At 45.3% G+C, this 19,937-nt stretch overlaps 1 protein-coding gene across 5 annotated transcripts in view; it reads right to left on the bottom strand.

Annotated features, from left to right (window-relative positions):
* Positions 1-1,743: 1,743 nt before the first annotated feature.
* The window catches only part of LOC119400219 (uncharacterized), a 41,750-nt gene continuing 23,556 nt past the window's right edge, over positions 1,744-19,937 (bottom strand). For 2 of the 5 annotated variants that reach the window (XM_037667224.2, XM_037667225.2), the window contains exons 2-6: positions 14,893-15,265; positions 13,889-13,962; positions 11,083-11,197; positions 9,516-9,568; positions 1,744-6,490 (exon numbers count right to left, since the gene is read on the bottom strand). In XM_037667224.2, the coding sequence (XP_037523152.1) occupies positions 6,216-6,490; positions 9,516-9,568; positions 11,083-11,197; positions 13,889-13,962; positions 14,893-15,265 (890 nt within the window). In that variant the 3' untranslated portion in view covers positions 1,744-6,215. Of the gene's footprint in view, positions 6,491-9,515; positions 9,569-11,082; positions 11,198-12,106; positions 12,654-13,888; positions 13,963-14,892; positions 15,266-17,580; positions 17,667-19,937 lie in introns of those variants that run through there. The other 3 variants (XM_037667226.2, XM_037667223.2, XM_037667227.2) reach the window with 3 other exon arrangements.

Genomic DNA, 19,937 nt, shown 5'->3' with positions numbered 1-19,937 from the left:
TGAAAAAAAAGAACATGAAGCAAGAACTCAATCTGCGTTCGCCAGGTGGTCTGCTGTTCCCTCAGATTTCAGAAGCCGGAAACAGGCTTCATTTTTTTTTTTTGTGCGCGTGCGGACGCCGTAAAATTAAGGAGGTGTGGCATGTACAGCTCCGTGTAAAAATCTCGTCCCTCTTAAACTTAAAGTCCCTCTTAAAGTCCTTAAAAAAACTTAAATACAGGGACCTTAAAGAAACTTAGCTAGCAGCGCTGGATACTTCTGGAGCCAGCTGCAAGCGCCGTTTCCCCCTATGTGGGCAGTGGGAACAGGCCGTGGACCTGTTGAACACACGCCTTTCTCCCACGTCTTATCACCGGCGCCAACCGGTGGTGAGACAATTAGTAATGCGTGCAAACTAAGCTGCAGCTGTTTTGTGAGTGACTATATTTTTTTAGTTGCCGAGAACGGGAGAGCGAAACAACTTTTTTAAAGATAAGTCCCCTTGGTTACAGTGGGGCCCTAGGGCCCCACTGGCAATTGTGGCTCACGGGGCCTGGTCAAGGGTCGCCAATTGGCTTCCCATGCCCAGTACGGCCTCCCTACGATCAATTTACAAGTCTGTCCTTATTGTTTATGTTGATATTAAAAAGCTTGTTTCGTATCGGAGGATATTACAGTGATGTATAAAATAGCTTTGTTCACGCAAATATGCAATTGAACTTCAACTTGTATCAGTTGCTCTATTTCCGTATTTGACACAGAGCTGACAAAATATTACAAAACATTTCTCGCCGTAAGTTAATTATTGTAGTTAATTCCTCAGTGTGCTGTGTCAATCCACGCACACACAAATCTGTGTGTATATATATATGCACAACGAAAGAAGGGAATTTTGCAAGGGCATGGTTTCTTTGTCTGTCACAACTAAATTATTCCAACGGACAATTATGACAAGTAAAGCGTACGAAACGTCATTTTGCTGTTTTCTAACTGTACTTTAGTAATTATGGCTTAAATTGAACGAAAAAACACCCTTTTCATCGGTGGGTCCCAAACCCACAACCTTCAAATTATGTGTCTGATGCTCTCTCTCTCTCTCTCTATACATATATATATATATATATATATATATATATATAGTACATACACACATATGTAAACCGGTGAGCTGTTATTTCATTTACTGCAGTCAAGTATCTGGGCTATCCTTATTCTTTATTATACCTTCGTACAATCCTCTATTTCTATGATGTACTGCTTTATGCACACATATGACGACTCCAATCTATCGGTTTCTTCGCCGATTTTCCCCCTTACTGCTTTAAAGAATCAACCTCTCTTGCTTACCTCAACTGCTGACCAGTCCACCTGCACTGCTACCCAGACAACCTGAAAGACAGCTAGCTTATTCAAGCCATTGCAGGTGAATATTTAGGCATTCCATTAAAATGTGCTCAGCATTTTCCGTATTTTTGTCTAAGTATGCTCATGCAGAGTCAGTTGCAAATATACCAAGTGTTCGCATGTCTTCTGACGTTACTCACGCAACCGATCTGATTGGCTTCTCAGCATTTTTACTCGAGGTGTTTTGTCTTTTGCATTTCTCTGTCTACATTTTTCGGTGGTACGACTTGTCTATGAGTTGAACTGACACACTCGAACAGTCGAAATTCTTGTGCTACACAAAGCCACAGAAGGAGATGGAAGAAAACAGCAAAGTAACATCAAATACAGACACTCATTTGGAAGCACTTTGAAAGAAAATTTATTTTTGCGGATTTGAGAGCAAAACTCGAAACATTCACTACGATAAAATACTCTTTTTGCTGTACATTGCATGTGACAGGGCAACAGCGTATCGGTGACTAGGGCAATTTCCGATATGTCGCATCACACCAAAAAAGCCGCCTGTCAAATTGTGCCACAGCTATTCACAACAACACAGTGTCACACAAAGAGGCCACATACAAAAAAAAAAAACATTTCACACTAAGGTTGCAGTGAACTCGTCACAGCGCGAAGAACCGAAGGTTTCCATGTGAACTGCACAAGGCTTGAGTAAAGCATTTACTTTCAATGGAAGCACAAACAATGCGGGCACACCTGAACAGCATTTAAATTGCCAACATCACAAGTGTGCGGATAGAAACGATGAGCAACTACATGGCACTTATTGACGCATCACATGGCTCGGCTACTTCTTGCAACCTACGACATTGATTATGACATATGTGACGTTGCTCCAAGCGAAAAGAAATAAAAAATGTTGACACAAGCCAACATGAAACATCAAGGTAAGCAGTCCATGCAGCATGAGCATTTTGAAAGGGCACAATCTTTTTGCTAAATTTGTTCTCAATTCCTTGCTGCTTACGTCACTATAACAAGTTGTCGGGCTAGTTGGTGCATTGTACTGAGGAAATATATATCCAGCCAAAAACGGACATCGGTCCATATGGATTCTCTCAGCTGTGTGCACTTATGCCTGTGTTGTGACAGCTATCGTTTGCAGTGAAGCACGATACGTTGATGCGTTCTGTATGGCTCTGCACGTGTGATACCTAGCTTTTGAACTTAACATGCTAATGTTTAGTGCAATTTAAACAGCTGACAGTACGACGAACCCTTCTTGGCACGGTTCCCTAATGCATTACTAGCAGCTAGTGTATCACATTTTGGGGCGAAACTAATGATTATTTTTTTTTTCTTGTGCCATAAACTTTTGCCACTAGTTTAACTCGTCTGAATCACAGCAGTGCAGAGCATGTCACCAATCAATGAGTGAGGCTTTACTGAGCAGCTTTCCGCCCAATAGTGAACGAATTGAAGGTTTTGCTTACCAAGTGACACTGCTGCCATTACAAGATGCTCAAATCCTGCTCACCCACTACCATAACATCCCAAGCTACCGCGAACATCATCATCCTAAAATAGGTGTAATTAATCAAAACGAATCGAAACATGCACAGGAAGCAATGCCTTGGTGCGAAAGTAGCTGCAATTATATGTGTGTGCCTGAGGAATTGTTAAGCAAGAAATAACCAAGATATTCCGGAAATGTCAACAGCAGGGTGCTTTCATCACTTGTGAATGGCAAACAGGCACTTTTACAAAATACTGACAAGTAAAGACATTATTAGGCTGCCTATAGATGTTACAAGCTTCCATCAGCAGGTATACGTGAAGCTATGGCACTGTGTCGCCTTTCATTTTGTTTTGGCGGGAGAAGGCAACTTGCTAATTCTGTGAGGAAAGTAGTCTCTCAACGCATGTGGCAAAAACGATAAACTCCTGATGTGATGACAACTCCTGATGTTATGGTGCTCAAAACGGCCTTCTTGAGATCAACAGCAAAACGTGACATGAATTACACAAACAGAATGCTCACACATTACAAGATTGCCTTAGAGACACAATGCCACCGGTAATATACCACATGACTAGATGTACTACCTTTTACGTTTCCAATAGCTGTAGTGACCATCTTTCCACATGCTACATCGGAGACACTGCACCATACTGCACATTTTGTACTCAACTCTACCTTGATTTTGTGAGCTGCATGCTTTGTTGACAGCTGTGCTTCAAAGCTATTATAAAAAAACACCGTGGATGTCTGTCTCGTTTTGCAGTAAGATGCTGGCGAATGTGTTTGCCGTTTGACGGCTGTTTACAAGCAACAAAACAATGCAGCCAATAATATTTAAGTTACATTAAAGGCACTACAGGCTACTGTCATCGGACAACTAGGCATGTGCCACGTGACAACGAAGACAACACAGTGAAGTTTGTCGACCGCATAGGCACTGACAACCACTAAGGCTTGTGCAAATTTACAAGGAAGTCATGTAGCGACAATTAAACGTCACTGGCACATTCATCGACAGTCTCAGACTGCCATTAATGCCCACAAAGAGACCACTGCACTCAGTGATGCTTGTTGGGAAGAACACAAACGTTGCTGTTCATGTCAACACTTCGCGTTCTAACGGAGCACACTCAAAGGCGTACAACTGCGTATCCAAAATGTGCGACAGCTGTCGTACTGATATAAACAACACAACACAATGTAGACGCAAATGCTCAAGTACAGGCATGCCTGACAGTTCGGCAAATGGAACCGACCAGCTTTTGAATGGCTCATAGAAGGCACTGCATGTAACGCATGGGGCATGCTTTTCCTTTTTGTACACAACACAGCATTGCGGCAAAAAGGCCATGAAAATGTTTTTCACAACAGTCACGTAGTAAGCAATTATCGTGCCGTTGCTTTGAAAGTTGCAGAAGGGGGTACAGACACGTGTAAGGCCTTCATAAAGTGCTACAGCTATGCTTATAAAACTGAGACAGTTAACACTTGCTGCAGTGGTTCGATGGATGAGGTCACGGGTGAGATTCCCAGCTGCAGCAGTGGTGCATTGTACAGAAGTTAAATGAAAAAATAACTGCAGCGAGCTGTGAGGCTTAACGTCCAATGTAATATGCCAATTATAGCTTGTAGCAGCATGCATCAGTAACAAGGATGACACAGAACATAAGAATAGAAAAATATGTAAACGCTTATGTTGTTGTCTATTCTTATGTTCTGTGTTGTCTATCATTCTGATGCACGCTGCCGTAAGCTACCATGACTAACCAACTGGCCCACCAGTTATGAAAGATGATGAAGTTGAAGAGTTAATCTTCTCCATATATGGTTCTTTAGAATGCCCGCAAAGCATTGTACACAAACACTCTAATGCTGTCCCTGATCAGAATGCGGCCCCTAAAGCATCGTACACAAACACTCTGATGTTGTCCCCGATCAGAACACGACCGCTGCGTTGGGGAATCGAACCCGCAACCTCGTGGTAAGCCACAGTGGCGTGATAACACTCTTATTTAGACACACGTTAACCAATCCTACATAATCACAATTTGAAGACCAGCTTCGTTTTGACTGGCCTCTCATGGACCCTGTGCTGATTCGGGATTCTATGATCACTAGGTTGACGACATAAGTGGATGTTTGTGTGTACACATCCTTCCGCCAGATATTCACACTAGAGTGAATGCAGCAAAATGTATGCAACCTGACACATGTGCAGCATGACCTGCCCTGAAGAGCACATTCAGAAAAGAATAAACTCAGTGTAACCGCAATTTAGCCAAACCCATTCAGTGTCATAAGAAGCGATAAAAAGTGTGCCATATTTCACATATATGGGGTTGACAGTATGGCCGCGTTTATAGTGATCCAATTGTTGGGTCCATTACGCTAAGCAAGAAAAAGTGCAAACTTCAACACGGGGAGTGGGTCGGGACGAATGTTTTGCTCTGGTCTGTTCCCTTAGTCGGTGCCCAAATTCTCTATGTTACGTTTGTCTCACTTGAGCATTTGAAGGGCCAGTAATAAATATAAATACTGTACACACTGTGCGATTAACATTAAAAAGTACTGCCAGATCCTAGCTGCAAAAGCTGCAAGCATTACAACGGTGATTTTCTAGAACGGCAACTATCCTCATCGCTGGCCCAGAAAGAGAAAAGAAACGTCACTCATTATGTACGAGGTGCACTTGATGTGTAGAAACAGAATTTGCGTTTCCCCTTTGATAAAATTGATTGCTGCAAAAGTGTGGATAGTTGCGCTTGTTGCATGTACTTCAAAGAACAAAACGAAAAAAATGACACGACATACAGAAGGAGAAGCCCACACCTCAGTGCTGTGAGCGTCTTCTGTATTTCCCACTGTTTTTTGTGCTTCTCCTTAAGTATGACTGGTGCAGCTGGTAGTGGTACGTTTGAAAAGACATTCCTCATAACGGCAGCCCACACTGTACATGCCTTCATTGTCGACATTGTGGCTTTCAAATGGCACATTTGATTGACACTTCGAGGTGCAGTTAAGCCGCCGACGAGAGGGGTGGGGTTTCGAGGAAAAGTGAAAGTCACTTTCAAAAATGCCCGGCACACACTTCCCCGGGGCTGCAATTGATCGAAATAGTCTCTGTATAGGAACTGTAACGACAACAGCGCAAGGCACAGAATACATTGCGATGTGGCTGCAAGAGTCCGATTGTTCGTTCGTGGCTGCGGGCGCTTCGATTCGCGTGCTCCCGTCACCTCCCAGCATCCACACACGCACAAGCGTGCAAACACATACAACTGGAAGCGCGGGCCCAACGACGTCGCGGCACCCTGTAGATGAGTCTTCGAAAAGACACGTGACGAACACGCGAGGACAACTGCGGGCATCACAGCTTGGAGGAGCACAGTTCAGTGCTTGTCGACTGCGCTGGTGCTGTCGGCGACCGCTTTCCCTTCTTCTTCTTTGGCGACGCCACTCTGCCGACCGTCTTGGCCACGCGCCTTTTGAAGCTGCGAAACGTCAGGAACGTCTTGCTTGTGGTCTTCTTCGCAGCGCTCGTCGCCGTCGCCGTCGAGGGCCGCGTCCAGTCTGGAAAAGGGGCGCCAAGATCGTAGGTTTCCGATGACTCGCCCCAGAACTCGGAGTCCTCATCGCCCAAGGCTATAATTTAGCGGTGGTGTGAAGGAGCGGGAATGGTTCAAAAAAGAAAAAAAGGGAGGGGCAAAGAGAAGTGTTGATATTCTATTGCAAACCTGAAACTTAAACCTAAGCATGAAATCCTTCTTTGTTACATTAATACAGTATACTGTGTCCCATACATAGCAGGCAATGCTGCAGAGGCTATAGTGACTTTTCATGGCATCTGCACTGACCACCAAAAAGTAATGTATGCTATGTGGCAGCAAAACAATGTCCAGGGAAATGAAAAAAGTTCGACTCCGTTTCTGACGCACGAACGTATTTGTTTTTGCGACTGGTGCAAGTGCACTATCACAGACTTCCTAAAAGAACCAAAGTATATCGCGGATGCTGCATGCCGTCCCACCAATTCGTCTCCTACACAGCACTTTTCAAAGTATAGATAGCTTGAACGTGATGTCGTGGATGCAGTTTCTGAATTTACTGGCACACCACGATGGCGGCTTTGACGACAAACAACTTGCAGTTAACCTGCTTCAATGAGATAACGACGTGGCAGGAACACCTCTGTGTGTGAATAACGAAAGATCCTGCACGTGATGTTTTGATAACATTTCTGTGACATCGCCAATGTAGCGTAACCCCATGCTGGTGCTCTGACATGGTGGTTTCAGTGACGTCAATGAAAGCCATCTATTCATTTACAGTGATAAACGAGATGTGCTGCTCTTGCAACTACGCTGCTCATTGTTGCTTAATCTCTCACTTTTTGGCTGTTACATTCGCCACGCTCCTAGTCTACAATGGTTGCAAGACATTGTCGTTCTGCCTACAGCTTCTAGTAGTGGTGCTGAGCAAGCTTTTCATCTTCCATGGCCGCCAAGCGTTGCTATTTTTTACTTTCTCTTGTAGTGCTCACCAATGCTCATAGTCTTTCATGGGTGCCACAAGCCGTTGTCTTGCCTCCTGTCTTTGAGCCAGAATACATTAACGGTCAACACCACGTTTCAGTGCATATCGAAGATGCGCCTGTTCCGTGCGACACTTCTTTCAAGCCTGGGTCCTCGATGCTGAGTGCACGCTTTGGAGCCAATTTGTTGGCGTGTCTTAGAGGGGTACCGACACCAATTTTCGAAGCTGAGCTTACTCTGCCATACGAATCCCCTTTATACAGAGATGGCTCCGAGCAAGTGTGAAGGTTAGTAAATGCTGATAAGATATTCTACTTTGACATTAAAGTCGATTATCGCATGGCGCACATACTGACATCGACACTGTCGTGACGTCAGGCTACAGTGTCGATTCTGGTGACTTCACGTACCAGTATGGCTAGCTGTGATGATGTCAGGTACCCAAACACTAAAAAATGCAGCTTGTGCATGACCAACGAAGCCACGGTGTGCAGAGCAGCCGTGGAAACATTACGATATCTTGCATGAGCACATGACAGGAAGCTCATAACCTGTTGTGACATCAGGGTACAGTAGAAACCAAAACGAGCTTTAAAAAATATGCTGTATTTACTTTTTCAGGGCGCACTCATGCTTACCAGTATATTTTCTAGGCTCTTGAGGGATTGGCCTTTAATTTGGCACAAAAAAAAAAAAAAACTGAAAATTTCTGTGTCAGTACCCAATAACATGGTCCTTCTGCATCTCCCACTAACAGTAAAAGATAACATGGCTAAAATATGTTGTTTCCTTTACTTTCAGATGAAACACGGTCACTGACCACGCCTGATAAACTTATCTGATGCTTCGGAACCATGTGCAGGTTCTTTGTTCAATGAACAAGGAACCTCAGTGCACAAGGAACCTGTACACGGTTCCGAAACGTCAGATAATTTCATCGGACTTGGTCAGTGACCGCGTTTCACCTCATCCAGTAATGCCTGACCAGATGAATTTTCGCCGAACTCTTGACTGCATTCTTTTACTTTCGCTGCCTACTTTCCATTGGCAGAGAAGTGCTTGCTTCCTCAATACGGTTCAGCCACAGATGCACAAAGATGAGCTTTTTGGTTTTGTTTTTTTCCTCCCCCCGCCTGCACCACCACTTCCACAGAGTAGTGGTATGATGATGAGAAAAGACGCTTATTTCTGCAACCCATAAGGGAGCACGGCTCAGTGTCAATGGGGGAGGGGAGTGAAAGAAAGTGGAAGCAATTGCTTGCTATCTTTCTTTTCTCCCACACAGCCAGAGCAGATGCTGTTGCAGATAGCAATTGTTATCTCATGGTGTTGCGAGAAACCCAGCGAAGCGTGCTGTAGACCACAGCAGCGCCCAAAAAGTTATAAGAGGCATAGGAAGCTTTGCACAAATAAAATCCGCAGCCTAGCGTGAATCTGCTTTACAGCAGTACCTCTTGTACGTTCGCCAAGGCCTTCGTGATGAGCCTACATACTTTTTGACACCTTTGCACTTCAGCGCTCAATTTTCATTTGCAAACATCTGGTGACCCCGGCAACCTCCATCGCAGCACATGCATGAAAAAAATTCCTGAACGATAAACGATCTTCATATTGGTGCTTCCTCTAAGAAAGGAAAAACTGACAATCACCCGATTGTAGGCCGAAGCTACATAAAAATCCATACATATTTCTCTGACAGAAAGCTCCTTACTTGGTGAAAAATTCCTCCTGGTCCGGGACTCAAACCCAGAACCAATGCCTTTCTGGGGTAGTTGCTCGACCAGTTGAGCTAACCAGGATGCTAGCAAGTGGCACTTCGAGGGCGAATTAATTGGCAACTCTACCAATTGACATGGTGCACTCGATTGGTAGAGTGACTGCCCAGAAAGGTGTTGATCCTGCGTTTGATTCCCGGACGAGGACAACTTCATCAACTAAGAAGCTTTCCTTCTGAGAAATCCGTATGGATTTCCTCATAGCTCTGTGCTAGATACAGGTGGCAGTAAAATTTCTCATTCATAACCATCCCGCCAACTAGTGGGATTCCGTAGAACCGACTTGCAGTGCTTCCTCTGTGTTAGGCTCTTACAAAATGTTCTGCTATAATCAACCAGTGTATATTCACGAACACTCACCTCTTCGCCACCGTTGGTACTCCTTCTCCATCTGACGCAGCTCGTTTGCAGCCCTGGAATAGACAAGAGCATGAACAAAGTCTTAGAGCCAGTACTCACAATTCACTAAGTGCTGTACGGCAGGGTGAAACAATGCACTGCCAATTTTGACACTAACCTCATCACACTTAACTAAATCCTTGTGAAACTCAGATGTCTTAACAGCACAAAGGAACAGTCACTCAAGGAAGAAATACATCGACAGGACGGGTGCTGGACGTCAAGTGAAAGTTTATCGACGCAAAACGATGGCAACGCACATACATGAGGAGAATCTAGGTTCTGTGCATGTACGTGCAATGCCATTGTTTTGCGTCGGTGAACTTTCAGCTGATGTCTAGCGTCCGTCTTGTTTACGTGTCTCTTCGTTGCGTGATTGTTGCTTTGCGCTTGTTAAGATGTATAAGTTCAGTTACCACAAACTAGCCCAAATTTCTGTATTCCTGGTGTAACAATACCCATATCACGGTCACGGCTGAAGCCCAAACCCCAAGTACATACTTGTAAACAACAGTTACAAGCAATGGCAACAAAATCGGCCACTGTCTAATCAGACTGCTTCCAGTCACTTGATTGCTTAGAGCTCGAAATGCAAGATCCTTTTGCTCAGTGCACAGAAGTGCTTTGAATGACAAGCCAACGCAACACCAGGTGACAGATTACATGCTTCCTATTCTCAGTTGCTGTGTTTTGCCATGATCTTAAAAGGTTGTGGGTTCGCATTCCCACCGCCACTGCATCTCAATGCAAAATACAAGCAAGTACAAATGCTGTTCCTGTGAGCTGTAAGTACTGCTGGACAGCAATCAAGCTCTTCACTTTAATGCCGCAAGAAACACTATGTCATCAGGTGCACTGTTCTGACGGCAACACATATCTGAAATTGCATCGTTTGTGCAATGAGTGCAGAAGTTTGCGGCGGCACTGTGAACGGCAGTTAATGCTCTCGCAGGCTGATCACAGTACAAAGCGCGAGTCCATCATAACAGCACTATTTAATAGCACCACTGTCTACAGTGCTGCCACCTCATTGCATTGCCCATAGCTGTCATCCATAGGCTTTATAAAAAAGATACCAGGCTTGCGCCGAGCACGCAGCACAGTCACAGCGAAAGCTGAAGGAGTGGCCTTTCTAGAGCCCATTGTAAACTCTCCTGGGCCACTATCGCAGGTACAGTTGCAAGGTACCCACTGCGCCATAATCATACTTTGTGAAACAGGGAAGTACCCACTACGACATTATTCAGCATTCTACGTAGAAGTGAGGTAACTACTACGCATCTGCCAAGGCATTATGTACACTTTATTGATGCTATGGCTGATGAAGAATTATGGCTGAGCCCTTTGTAATGGGTGGGAAGCTTTAAACCGCCCACTCATTATGCGGTTCATATTGCATGAAGCCTGGTTATTATTTTACTCTTCTATCACGCTGTATTACATCTGCTAACGTGATTCCTTGCCTGACTCGATGCCTGAACCGTTATCCGACTGTAGACTGAAACATACACGGAGGTCAAGAACTCACCTTCGCTGCTCCACATGGTGCTCGGCCAAGATCGCGTCCCTCTTGTTCACTATCCGTACTATCCTCACTATCAGATCGTGTTCCCGATCCCGTACCTGCGATGTCTGCTTTTCGGCTGCAAGGAGAAAAAAATAAAGGAGTTAGAAGTAGTAAAGCTGCATGAATATTCTAAAACTTCAAACACAGAATCCCATTCGATTCATTCTTTGAACCAAATAGCGACTCTTCGTACATACGCATAACTTTAGAATAAAGTTCACGAATATTTCAGTGTCAGCTGGCACAGAAATGAACACAAAACTGTTGCAAATCTATGATGACTTTCATCACGAAGACCACCGGTGTGGGCGAAAAAGTCACGAGCCCTTGCCCTTTCGGGAAAACGGGGGCAAGCGAAACTGTGTGCAGTGTGTGCATGCCTCACGTATTACTTTTCGCTGTAAAGACCCAATGCAAGACGGTTAAGCGTGGGCGAACGCGTGCCGCGCTTCAGACGTGACAGTCAGCGCACATGTGACCATGTTTTGTCTGCCACGCCGACCCTACGTGCCTACGCTCGAAGCAAAACAACGAAACTTGCCAATTTTACCGATCGCGAACCAATCCTTTCTACTACGCAATACCTCAGCGCCTACGGCTCGCTCAGCCTACAGGCTAAGGTGTGTTGCTATCGAGAGGGCGCAGGTTCGATTGCCAACTACGGCGGCCGAACTTAGACCGGGGCGAAATGCAACAACATTAGTGCACATAGATCTAGGTGCGCGTCACATACCTCCAGATAGCCAAAATTAATCCGTTACAGCAACGGATTAAACAACGGATCAATACAACAACGGACGCTAGCAACGGATTAACGAATAATCCGTACTGATCGAATAAGAGGCTGGGTCCAAGCTAGTTGGTAAAGTGACATATTGAAAACGGTAAGCGCACCAAGACAAGGACAATGAAAACGAACACACAGATAATCCGGTACTAGCAACGTTCTTAGGCACGCAAAACTCGATGGTTAGGTTTTTCTTACGCAACGATCGAATGCCTGCTTCTGAGTGGCCGCCGCCGCACCAGCCTCCGCCTTTGGGCTTCTTCGCGTCGGATTCTCGAAGAACTGCTGCTGCTACTACTGCTACTGTTGTTTCCATCATCGTCTTCTGTTCCCACGTTCTGGAGAAGCCTCATGTACATGAGATCGGTGATTTGACGGGTCGTCATGATCGACATGAGCAGCGGATCGGAGAGAATGTCATTCACGCTCATCGTGGGACGCCATCCCTGGGGTCGAGGTGGACTCGGCGAAGAAGACTGCTCGTCGGAGCTGGACGCGGTCGTCTCCTGATCCTCACGCGCCATTAGAAGCAGCATCAATTCGTTGATCTGATCCAACGTGAGGAAACCCAGCAGTAAACTGCTCGACATCAAGTCCTGGAGATTCATGGTCGAAGAGTCCGCTTCGGACTTCGCGGCGGCACGCGAGAAAGTAAAAAAAAAGAACACGTTCTTCGGCTCCTCGCAGGAAAACACGCGCTCTCACGCAAAACCGCTGTTACTTTGTGGCCCCTCCAATAGCCTGCGCGTGCCTGGTCAGTTTCAAAGAAATTCGAAATTGCATGAAGACAAAAATTTACTGCGGCGGCGCCACGTTCCGTCTTACTTAAATATAATGCAATAGCATGGACAATTTTAGCAAGTGCCGCTATCGTTCAGCGCTTTTCTGCTTGCATGTGCAGCGGTGGCAGCGATGAAGTTGACGTTACCATAACCAATCGTTGTAAACTGCGTAAACTGTGATTTAAAATTGAGAAAGTGGCGTCCTCTGTCAGACACAGCTTGCTCACAAAATGGGCAGGCATTCGCAAATGGCTAGCAAAGATTCCGAAATGAAATATTCTAGGGACCGTAACACGACTGCTGTGATTCCGTTTCATCCCTTTCATTACAGTGTTCTAGAAAGCACACTGTAGTTTCATCAATAGAAGCAGGCATATCGAAGTATCCTTTGACAGTATGATGTCACGAATAGTTAAAAATAGTCAAGAATAAAATAGCCAAACTTTTATAAGAAAATATATCACTGAAATCTGTGATTGGTGGTGTCGGCGGTGGCCAATGCACAACAATATTGATCTCTGAGGCAATGTTTAATTCAGCGCCCGGAGACCTTTGCTTAATGCTTCAATGCAATAAAACGAAGCTCGGGGCGAGGATTTTGCGGGCGATTTGAACCGGCAATAATGTCACTGCAACGAGAACTGGAGAGAAGCACGAATAAAAAGGCAATTTTCATTTCGCAAGAAGAAGCTGTTCGTAAATTAATACCTAATATTCTGAATTCCCCCGTTATTTTCTTAAAAATATTTTGGCATTAACCTCGTTCATACGTTCCTGTTCCGCACGATTTCCCGGTGCCAACGTTCACGATACCGTTATCGTTTGTTAGTTGTACGTTATGTTTTAGAGTCGCGCTTTCAACCTAAAACTGAATACAACGGCAGGCGAAAGCTGCAACGGACTCCTCATCACGCGCTCGCACGTATTCTCGTTCATTTCGCCGCTGCGCTCCAATTATACGGCGCATATCGACTCGGCGGTCGACACTCGCGCGTTCAGGTTCTCCTGAACGATGTTCTCCTGTGAACACCAAGCGATCGACGGGGGTCACTCAGGAACAAATCTTGGGGGCCATGTTTTCGTCACACTGAGCGTTCAAACGGTCTGGCGACGTCATGGTGGTCTATAACAGACTTGGCCAGCCGTGGCTCAAAGAAAAGAAAGCGCACTCGCTGTTTTCATTGAGTTTCGAACTCACCTGGCAGTGTTGCGATCCAATGCATCTGTTTTCTCAGTCGGTTTGACTCCTCCTGGAGCAAGACATCTTGTAACCTGCAAATGATTACAGTGTGCGTGTCTTGTAAATGTGGAATATGCCAATACATTGTATCACACGTTGTACAACAGGGTTTAATGCCAAGGTGAAATAAAGTCGCGCGTGAACCCCTCAGTATCGGCTTCATAAAAAAAGAAAGAAAGACAGTTTCATGCGAAAGAGGGCAAATTTCACAGCGTCAACACTGTGTTGACGGACCGTTTATCGCCTTTACAAATTGAACGAAACATTCGTTTGCTAACTGAATTGGCAAGCATGGTGTGACGCGCACGAACGCAAACATTAACCGATATCACCATACTTATTTATTTTTATTTTATTTGTTTACAGAGATGCAATACACAAGCGTCTTCGCAGGAAGGGTTCAAAATCTGCGATTCGACCGGATCCCCTTAATTAATACTTTTAAATTACTGTCGCAGTTGATGTCTCTGGAAACCTTAGGATGTCTGCCGCCCCAAGAAAGTAATTGTGAAGGCAGGAACAAATATTTCGCTTTTGAGGATTTTCGGACACATTTCCTGTAACACCCTGTATACACCTTTTCCCAGAAGGCTTCCTGTGCGCCACCTTAGTCCTCTCTGGGCTGTTGTAAATAGACGCGACCCGCCCAAAATACACTGCCGAGGCAGCGACGTGAACCTTTGTGCACTCGTTCTGCAACAGCCAGGCGACGCTCCTTCTCTCAGTCCAATATGTCTATATACACCTTTTCACAGAAGGCTCCCTGGGCGGTGCCCAGGAAGCTATTAGGAAGTTAATATGCTTGATCCCCCAAAAGTGCACTGCCGAGGCTGTGACGTCAGCTTTTGTCCTCCAGAAAGGTGGTGAGCCTTCTCTCAGTTGAAAAGGTCTATAGACAGCACGTCTTCCTACGAAATAAGTAAGGAGGTATATAGTTGGTACCGCATGTGTTCAAATCATACCTGTACACTAAGTTGTTGGCCCTGGCCACGAGATGGCTGTGCATCCTCTGCACCTGGAACAGGCCCTCTTCCACTTCCTCGACGGCCTTGCGACCGGGGCTCGTGAACTGGCGCAGGGCGCCGGTGTCGGCCAGCACGGCACGGCGCACGTTTCGCACCTGGCGAGCGTACGCCACGCCCATCTCTGTGAGCGCGTCCATCTCGCGGAAGCGGAACGGGTCGGCGGGCGCCGGGCACGACGGCCGACTCTGGTGGTGAAGCGGCACGGGACGCGGCGTGGTGGGGGTGTCGCTCACGGCGGCGACGACGCCGACAGCAGGAGGCGAATCGGGAGCACGGCGACGGCGGGTTGGTCGATCAGGAGGCCCTCCGGCTGGTGAGGAAGAAAAAACCGACCATTCATACGGAGTCCTAACTTGATGAGTTGGATACCTATTCAACATCATCATTATAATCATCCTCACCACCACCATTTGGGGTGTTATTTTAGACATTGCCAAATGCTGGTGAACTCTGATTGGCCCAGAGGGCTGTTATGGCCTCTCTGATTGGCTTATAATGCTGCTGTTAAGAAATTTCACAGTATGGCGGAATTTGACAGTGTCCAGAATACCACCCCAGGATTGCAAATTCCCTACCCTTCTCATCACCTCCACCGTCATCAGCAATGCAACGTCATCATCACCATCATCATCACATTCATCATCGTCACCATAATTATCATCCTCATCTAGTTAACCGCAGGCAAATAGTTAATCTCATGAGTAGATATGACGACCGGCCTTTTACAGAGTACATCTTGGTAGCTTTGGCCAGATCTGGCCCTCCACGTATTAATCGTCACATATCATTATCATCATCTTGGAAGCAGGCCTGTAGCCAGGTGGGGGGAAGGCTGGCTCCCCCCCCCCCCCAGCCTCTAAATTCTTATGGAAGGGGATGTTTTACAGAAAATAAATAATAAAATTAAAACAGGTATTCTAAAATAGCCAAGGCCTTCAAGAAGTGCTCCCGAAAGAAATTCCTGGCTACGGGCCTACTTGGAAGTCTTGTTTCACTTCTGAACAACCCGGAAAGGCAGACGAGCTCTTCTGTCGTACTTAAAAGCGACCAAGGAGGCGACAAACCCCCTCCTCCTTACGGACAATTCTGCGCACACCAATGGTTACGTATACAATAGCGCGAGTATTTCCAAGGGCGTCGACGAAACGCACGAGTAGATAAGTATCGACAAGTATACGTTATGTTTGAAACAGCAGACACTGCCTACCGCCAAAAGTTATGAACACTTTATGAAGCGTTGTAGGTGTCTGATGATACTTCCGATATATCTACCTTGAATCTCCGACGCCAGTTGTTCACAAACGAGGTCACAAAATGTTTTGTGCAAAAGCCAATACGTGTGCAGAAAGACCAGAGCGATATATACAAACCACGAGAGGAAGGTCAGATGAGAATTCGCCGCACGCAGTGCTACCACATTGTTGCTATGCGGGGACCGAGTGAAAAACACGACTCAAGCGACGGCCGTTGAAGTGCGCAAGTGCTGACCAATAGGATCCCGCTACAGATACCGCTAAATTCATCCGCCAGGTGCTCCGTGTATATATGTGTACGCTGACTCGTCGCACAATGCAAAATGTGGCAGTCATCCTAATTGCTTTTATTTTTCTTTCCCCTCTGTTACTCTTCAAAACTGTATCACTAGCTTTTTTTCCCAAGGTTGATTGACGGGACGAGGAAAACACGCCGTCGCTTCTAAATTATACTTTCTGTATCTTTTCATTATCCCCCGGCTCTCTTTCTGTCTACCTTGAAATTCCGGCGCGATCACTCCAGGCCATATTGCTGCATGCACGAGGGGCACCGTCTGTATGAACATGTTCCAAACAAGTATTGTGCTCGGTACGTTCGCGAAGTTTAAATGTAAAATATGATCCAGCTGGTTGGTATTTAGGCGGTGTTGGCCCACCCACCAATCTGCCGGCTACCAAAATAAATTTATTTCCCTGTCTCTCTCTTTCTCTCTCTCTCCACCGTTTGTCGAATATAATAATATCTGGGGTTGAACGTCCCAAAACCACGATATGATTATGAGAGACGCCGTAGTGGAGGGCTCCGGAAATTTCGACCACCTGGAGTTGTTTAACGTGCACCTAAATTGAAGTACACAGACGAGTGTGTATATATATACATATATATATATATATATATATATATATACACACACACAGAGACGAGCACATCCAGTCTCTTCGCCACGATCACCCAGCAACTACAGCCGCCAAGCTAAGCCTAACGGCTCACTTGTTAGGCTTAGCTTACGACAACGCATACGTCATCAAGACGGACAATACGTAAGTTATGGCGTAATGAGTGACGCGAAGACCGAGGTTATACACGCGTCCGCTGACCAAACGAGATGCGAAACGGACCCGTCAGCGGTGACGTAATGAGTGACACGACGACCAAGGTTATACACACGTATCGCTGATCAAACGAGATCTGTGAAAGAGTGCTGTCATGCGCAAGGCAATTCAGTATGACGTGTTTTCAAAGGCCACCTGACGTATATATGCCCAGCCACTCACACGCAGGCGAAGGGCTAGACCCCGACACAAGAATCACCATCTTTGTTTTTGCAGTGACGCGTTTTCACAAGCCCCCCGCTTGATTAAAACTACGTACATTGTCTGCGTTTCCGCGTGGTGAACAGTTTGCGCAGGAATCCTTCGACCGTGCGCATTATTCGCTTCCGAGCGTCACGCGAATATCTGCAAAAAGGGAAACATCGAAAACTGATCGCATGACAGGCATATCGAAGCGCTCAGTGACCCGAAAAGAACACAGATAAATGTGTATTTTGGACGTATGGTCTGGGTCATTTACAGCGTATGGTAACCATTTCAACGGTACTGAAAAGAAAGCTACAGTCAATGTGCTAATTATCAAAGAGCAATGAATCAGAATTAGATCGAGTTTAGGTACACCGATGCACAGAGTTTATTTGCCCGATTTGTACTTCAATTGCTGCTGTTAGTAGCAGGTGACATCGAAGCTAGGAACTAAGACGAGTTATAAAAAGAACAGCAACTAGAGTTAAAAAAAAGGACAAAACGTCCACATTACCCAAAATTTTGCTTTTACTGCCAAAACGTCACCGTAACTGCGAAATGATGACACCGTTCGGCTTAATCACAAAGAACAATGAAACATAAATCTGATGTTACATGCGCACGCAGGTTTAGCAAGTTGTAAAAGTGTTGCTTATAGCTGTCAGAGGTGAACCCGGAAGGCGAGGAAAGCGTACCAAAGATTAGTACTTCTTTTACAGCTATAGCTAACAGCCAGAGAATTCAGACCGCCTTTTAATATTATTCGAGAAACGCTGTGTGCCGAATTGAATCGCTGTGATAAGCTGTCTCGATATATATTGATAACGACCTGTCATCTCTGGGAGGGTGATCGACCTCAGATTTAACGGTTGGAGGAAGTAGACAGTACCGCTATCGTCTGCGGTATGAAGCGCATTTCTGTTGAACTTCCTGAACGTATAAAACAAGGGGCCACCCACTAATAACGACTCAAAGTTAGATTTACGCGCGCTTACATTGTAATCTAGACAATGCTTCATGGCCTGCCACGTATAGTTTGCAGTCTCCTCCAGGAATCGAGAAACCAGGAAGAGCTTTTATATGTATGTGTGTGTGTGTATGTATGTATGTATGTATGTATGTATGTATGTATGTATGTATGTATGTATGTATGTATGTATGTATGTATGTATGTATGTATGTATGTATGTATGTATGTATGTATGTATGTATGTATGTATGTATGTATGTATGTATGTATGTATGTATGTATGTATGTATGTATGTATGTATGTATGTATGTATGTATGTATGTATGTATGTATGTATGTATGTATGTATGTATGTATGTATGTATGTATGTATGTATGTATGTATCTATGTATGTATGTATGTATGTATGTATGTATGTATGTATGTTAATGCTCTTGAAGCTCCTCCTGGATTCTGTAGTACTACAGGTGCTCAAGTGAAGCGGACGAACAGACGAAAAGCGTTTATTGCCAACGTATCGGCCTGGGTCCGGCCTTCGCCAGGGCATACATGCATATATGTATGTAACTATGTATCCCTGACAATGGCCGGATACTGGCCGAGACTTTGGCAATAAAACAACACTTTTCGTTTGTATGGAACTATGTATCCCTGACAATGGCCGGACACTGGCCGAGGCTTTGGCAATAAAACAACACTTTTCGTTTGTTCGGCCGCTTCACTTGAACAGGTAAACGAGGACGCAATACCACGCTGAAGCAACTAGAAAACAAAAACAAACAGCGGCAGAAGTTGTCATCAGAGTCCATTTCCTTATCCGTTCATGATAAAACAGAGGCGCGAATAACACAGCACACAAGAAAAGATGGACACAGGACAACGCACGGGAGCGCGTCGTCCTGTGTCCATCTTTTATTGTGCGTGTTATTCGCGCCCCCGATTCATCATGAACCAACACCAACTCGCCCAACTTTTTAGTATCCGTTCATTTGTATCGAATTAGGCTATATGCCTAATTGCTAAGCCTAACCAAGAAGAATTACATCTCATTATAAGGGGGGAGTGGGCCAACACACACACACACACACACACACACACACACACACACACACACACACACACACACACACACACACACACACACACACACACACACACACACACACACACACACACAACACACACACACACACACACACACACACACACACACACACACACACACACAAAGTATTTTTGTTTGCAGCTTTTCTTTTCTGTTGGCCAACCGCATTTACTAACATGTATGCGTCGTTATAGGGTACGTATTTGGAAAAGTTTCTCAGCGCTACAAGGCTCGCCAGAGAAAATTTTCAGCCAACCATGATGGCGGACATGGGATCATCGAAGGCGGCTCCCCGATGACAGCTAGCTCGCACACTTCCTAAATGGAGCCCAAGGATTGTTTGAAATATTTTC

This window comes from Rhipicephalus sanguineus, chromosome 7 (genome assembly GCF_013339695.2).
Source record: "Rhipicephalus sanguineus isolate Rsan-2018 chromosome 7, BIME_Rsan_1.4, whole genome shotgun sequence".
Classification (NCBI taxonomy): Eukaryota; Metazoa; Arthropoda; class Arachnida; order Ixodida; family Ixodidae; genus Rhipicephalus; species Rhipicephalus sanguineus.
The sequence above is the reverse complement of the archived record's forward strand: the minus strand, read 5'-3'. Positions and strand labels throughout refer to the sequence as shown.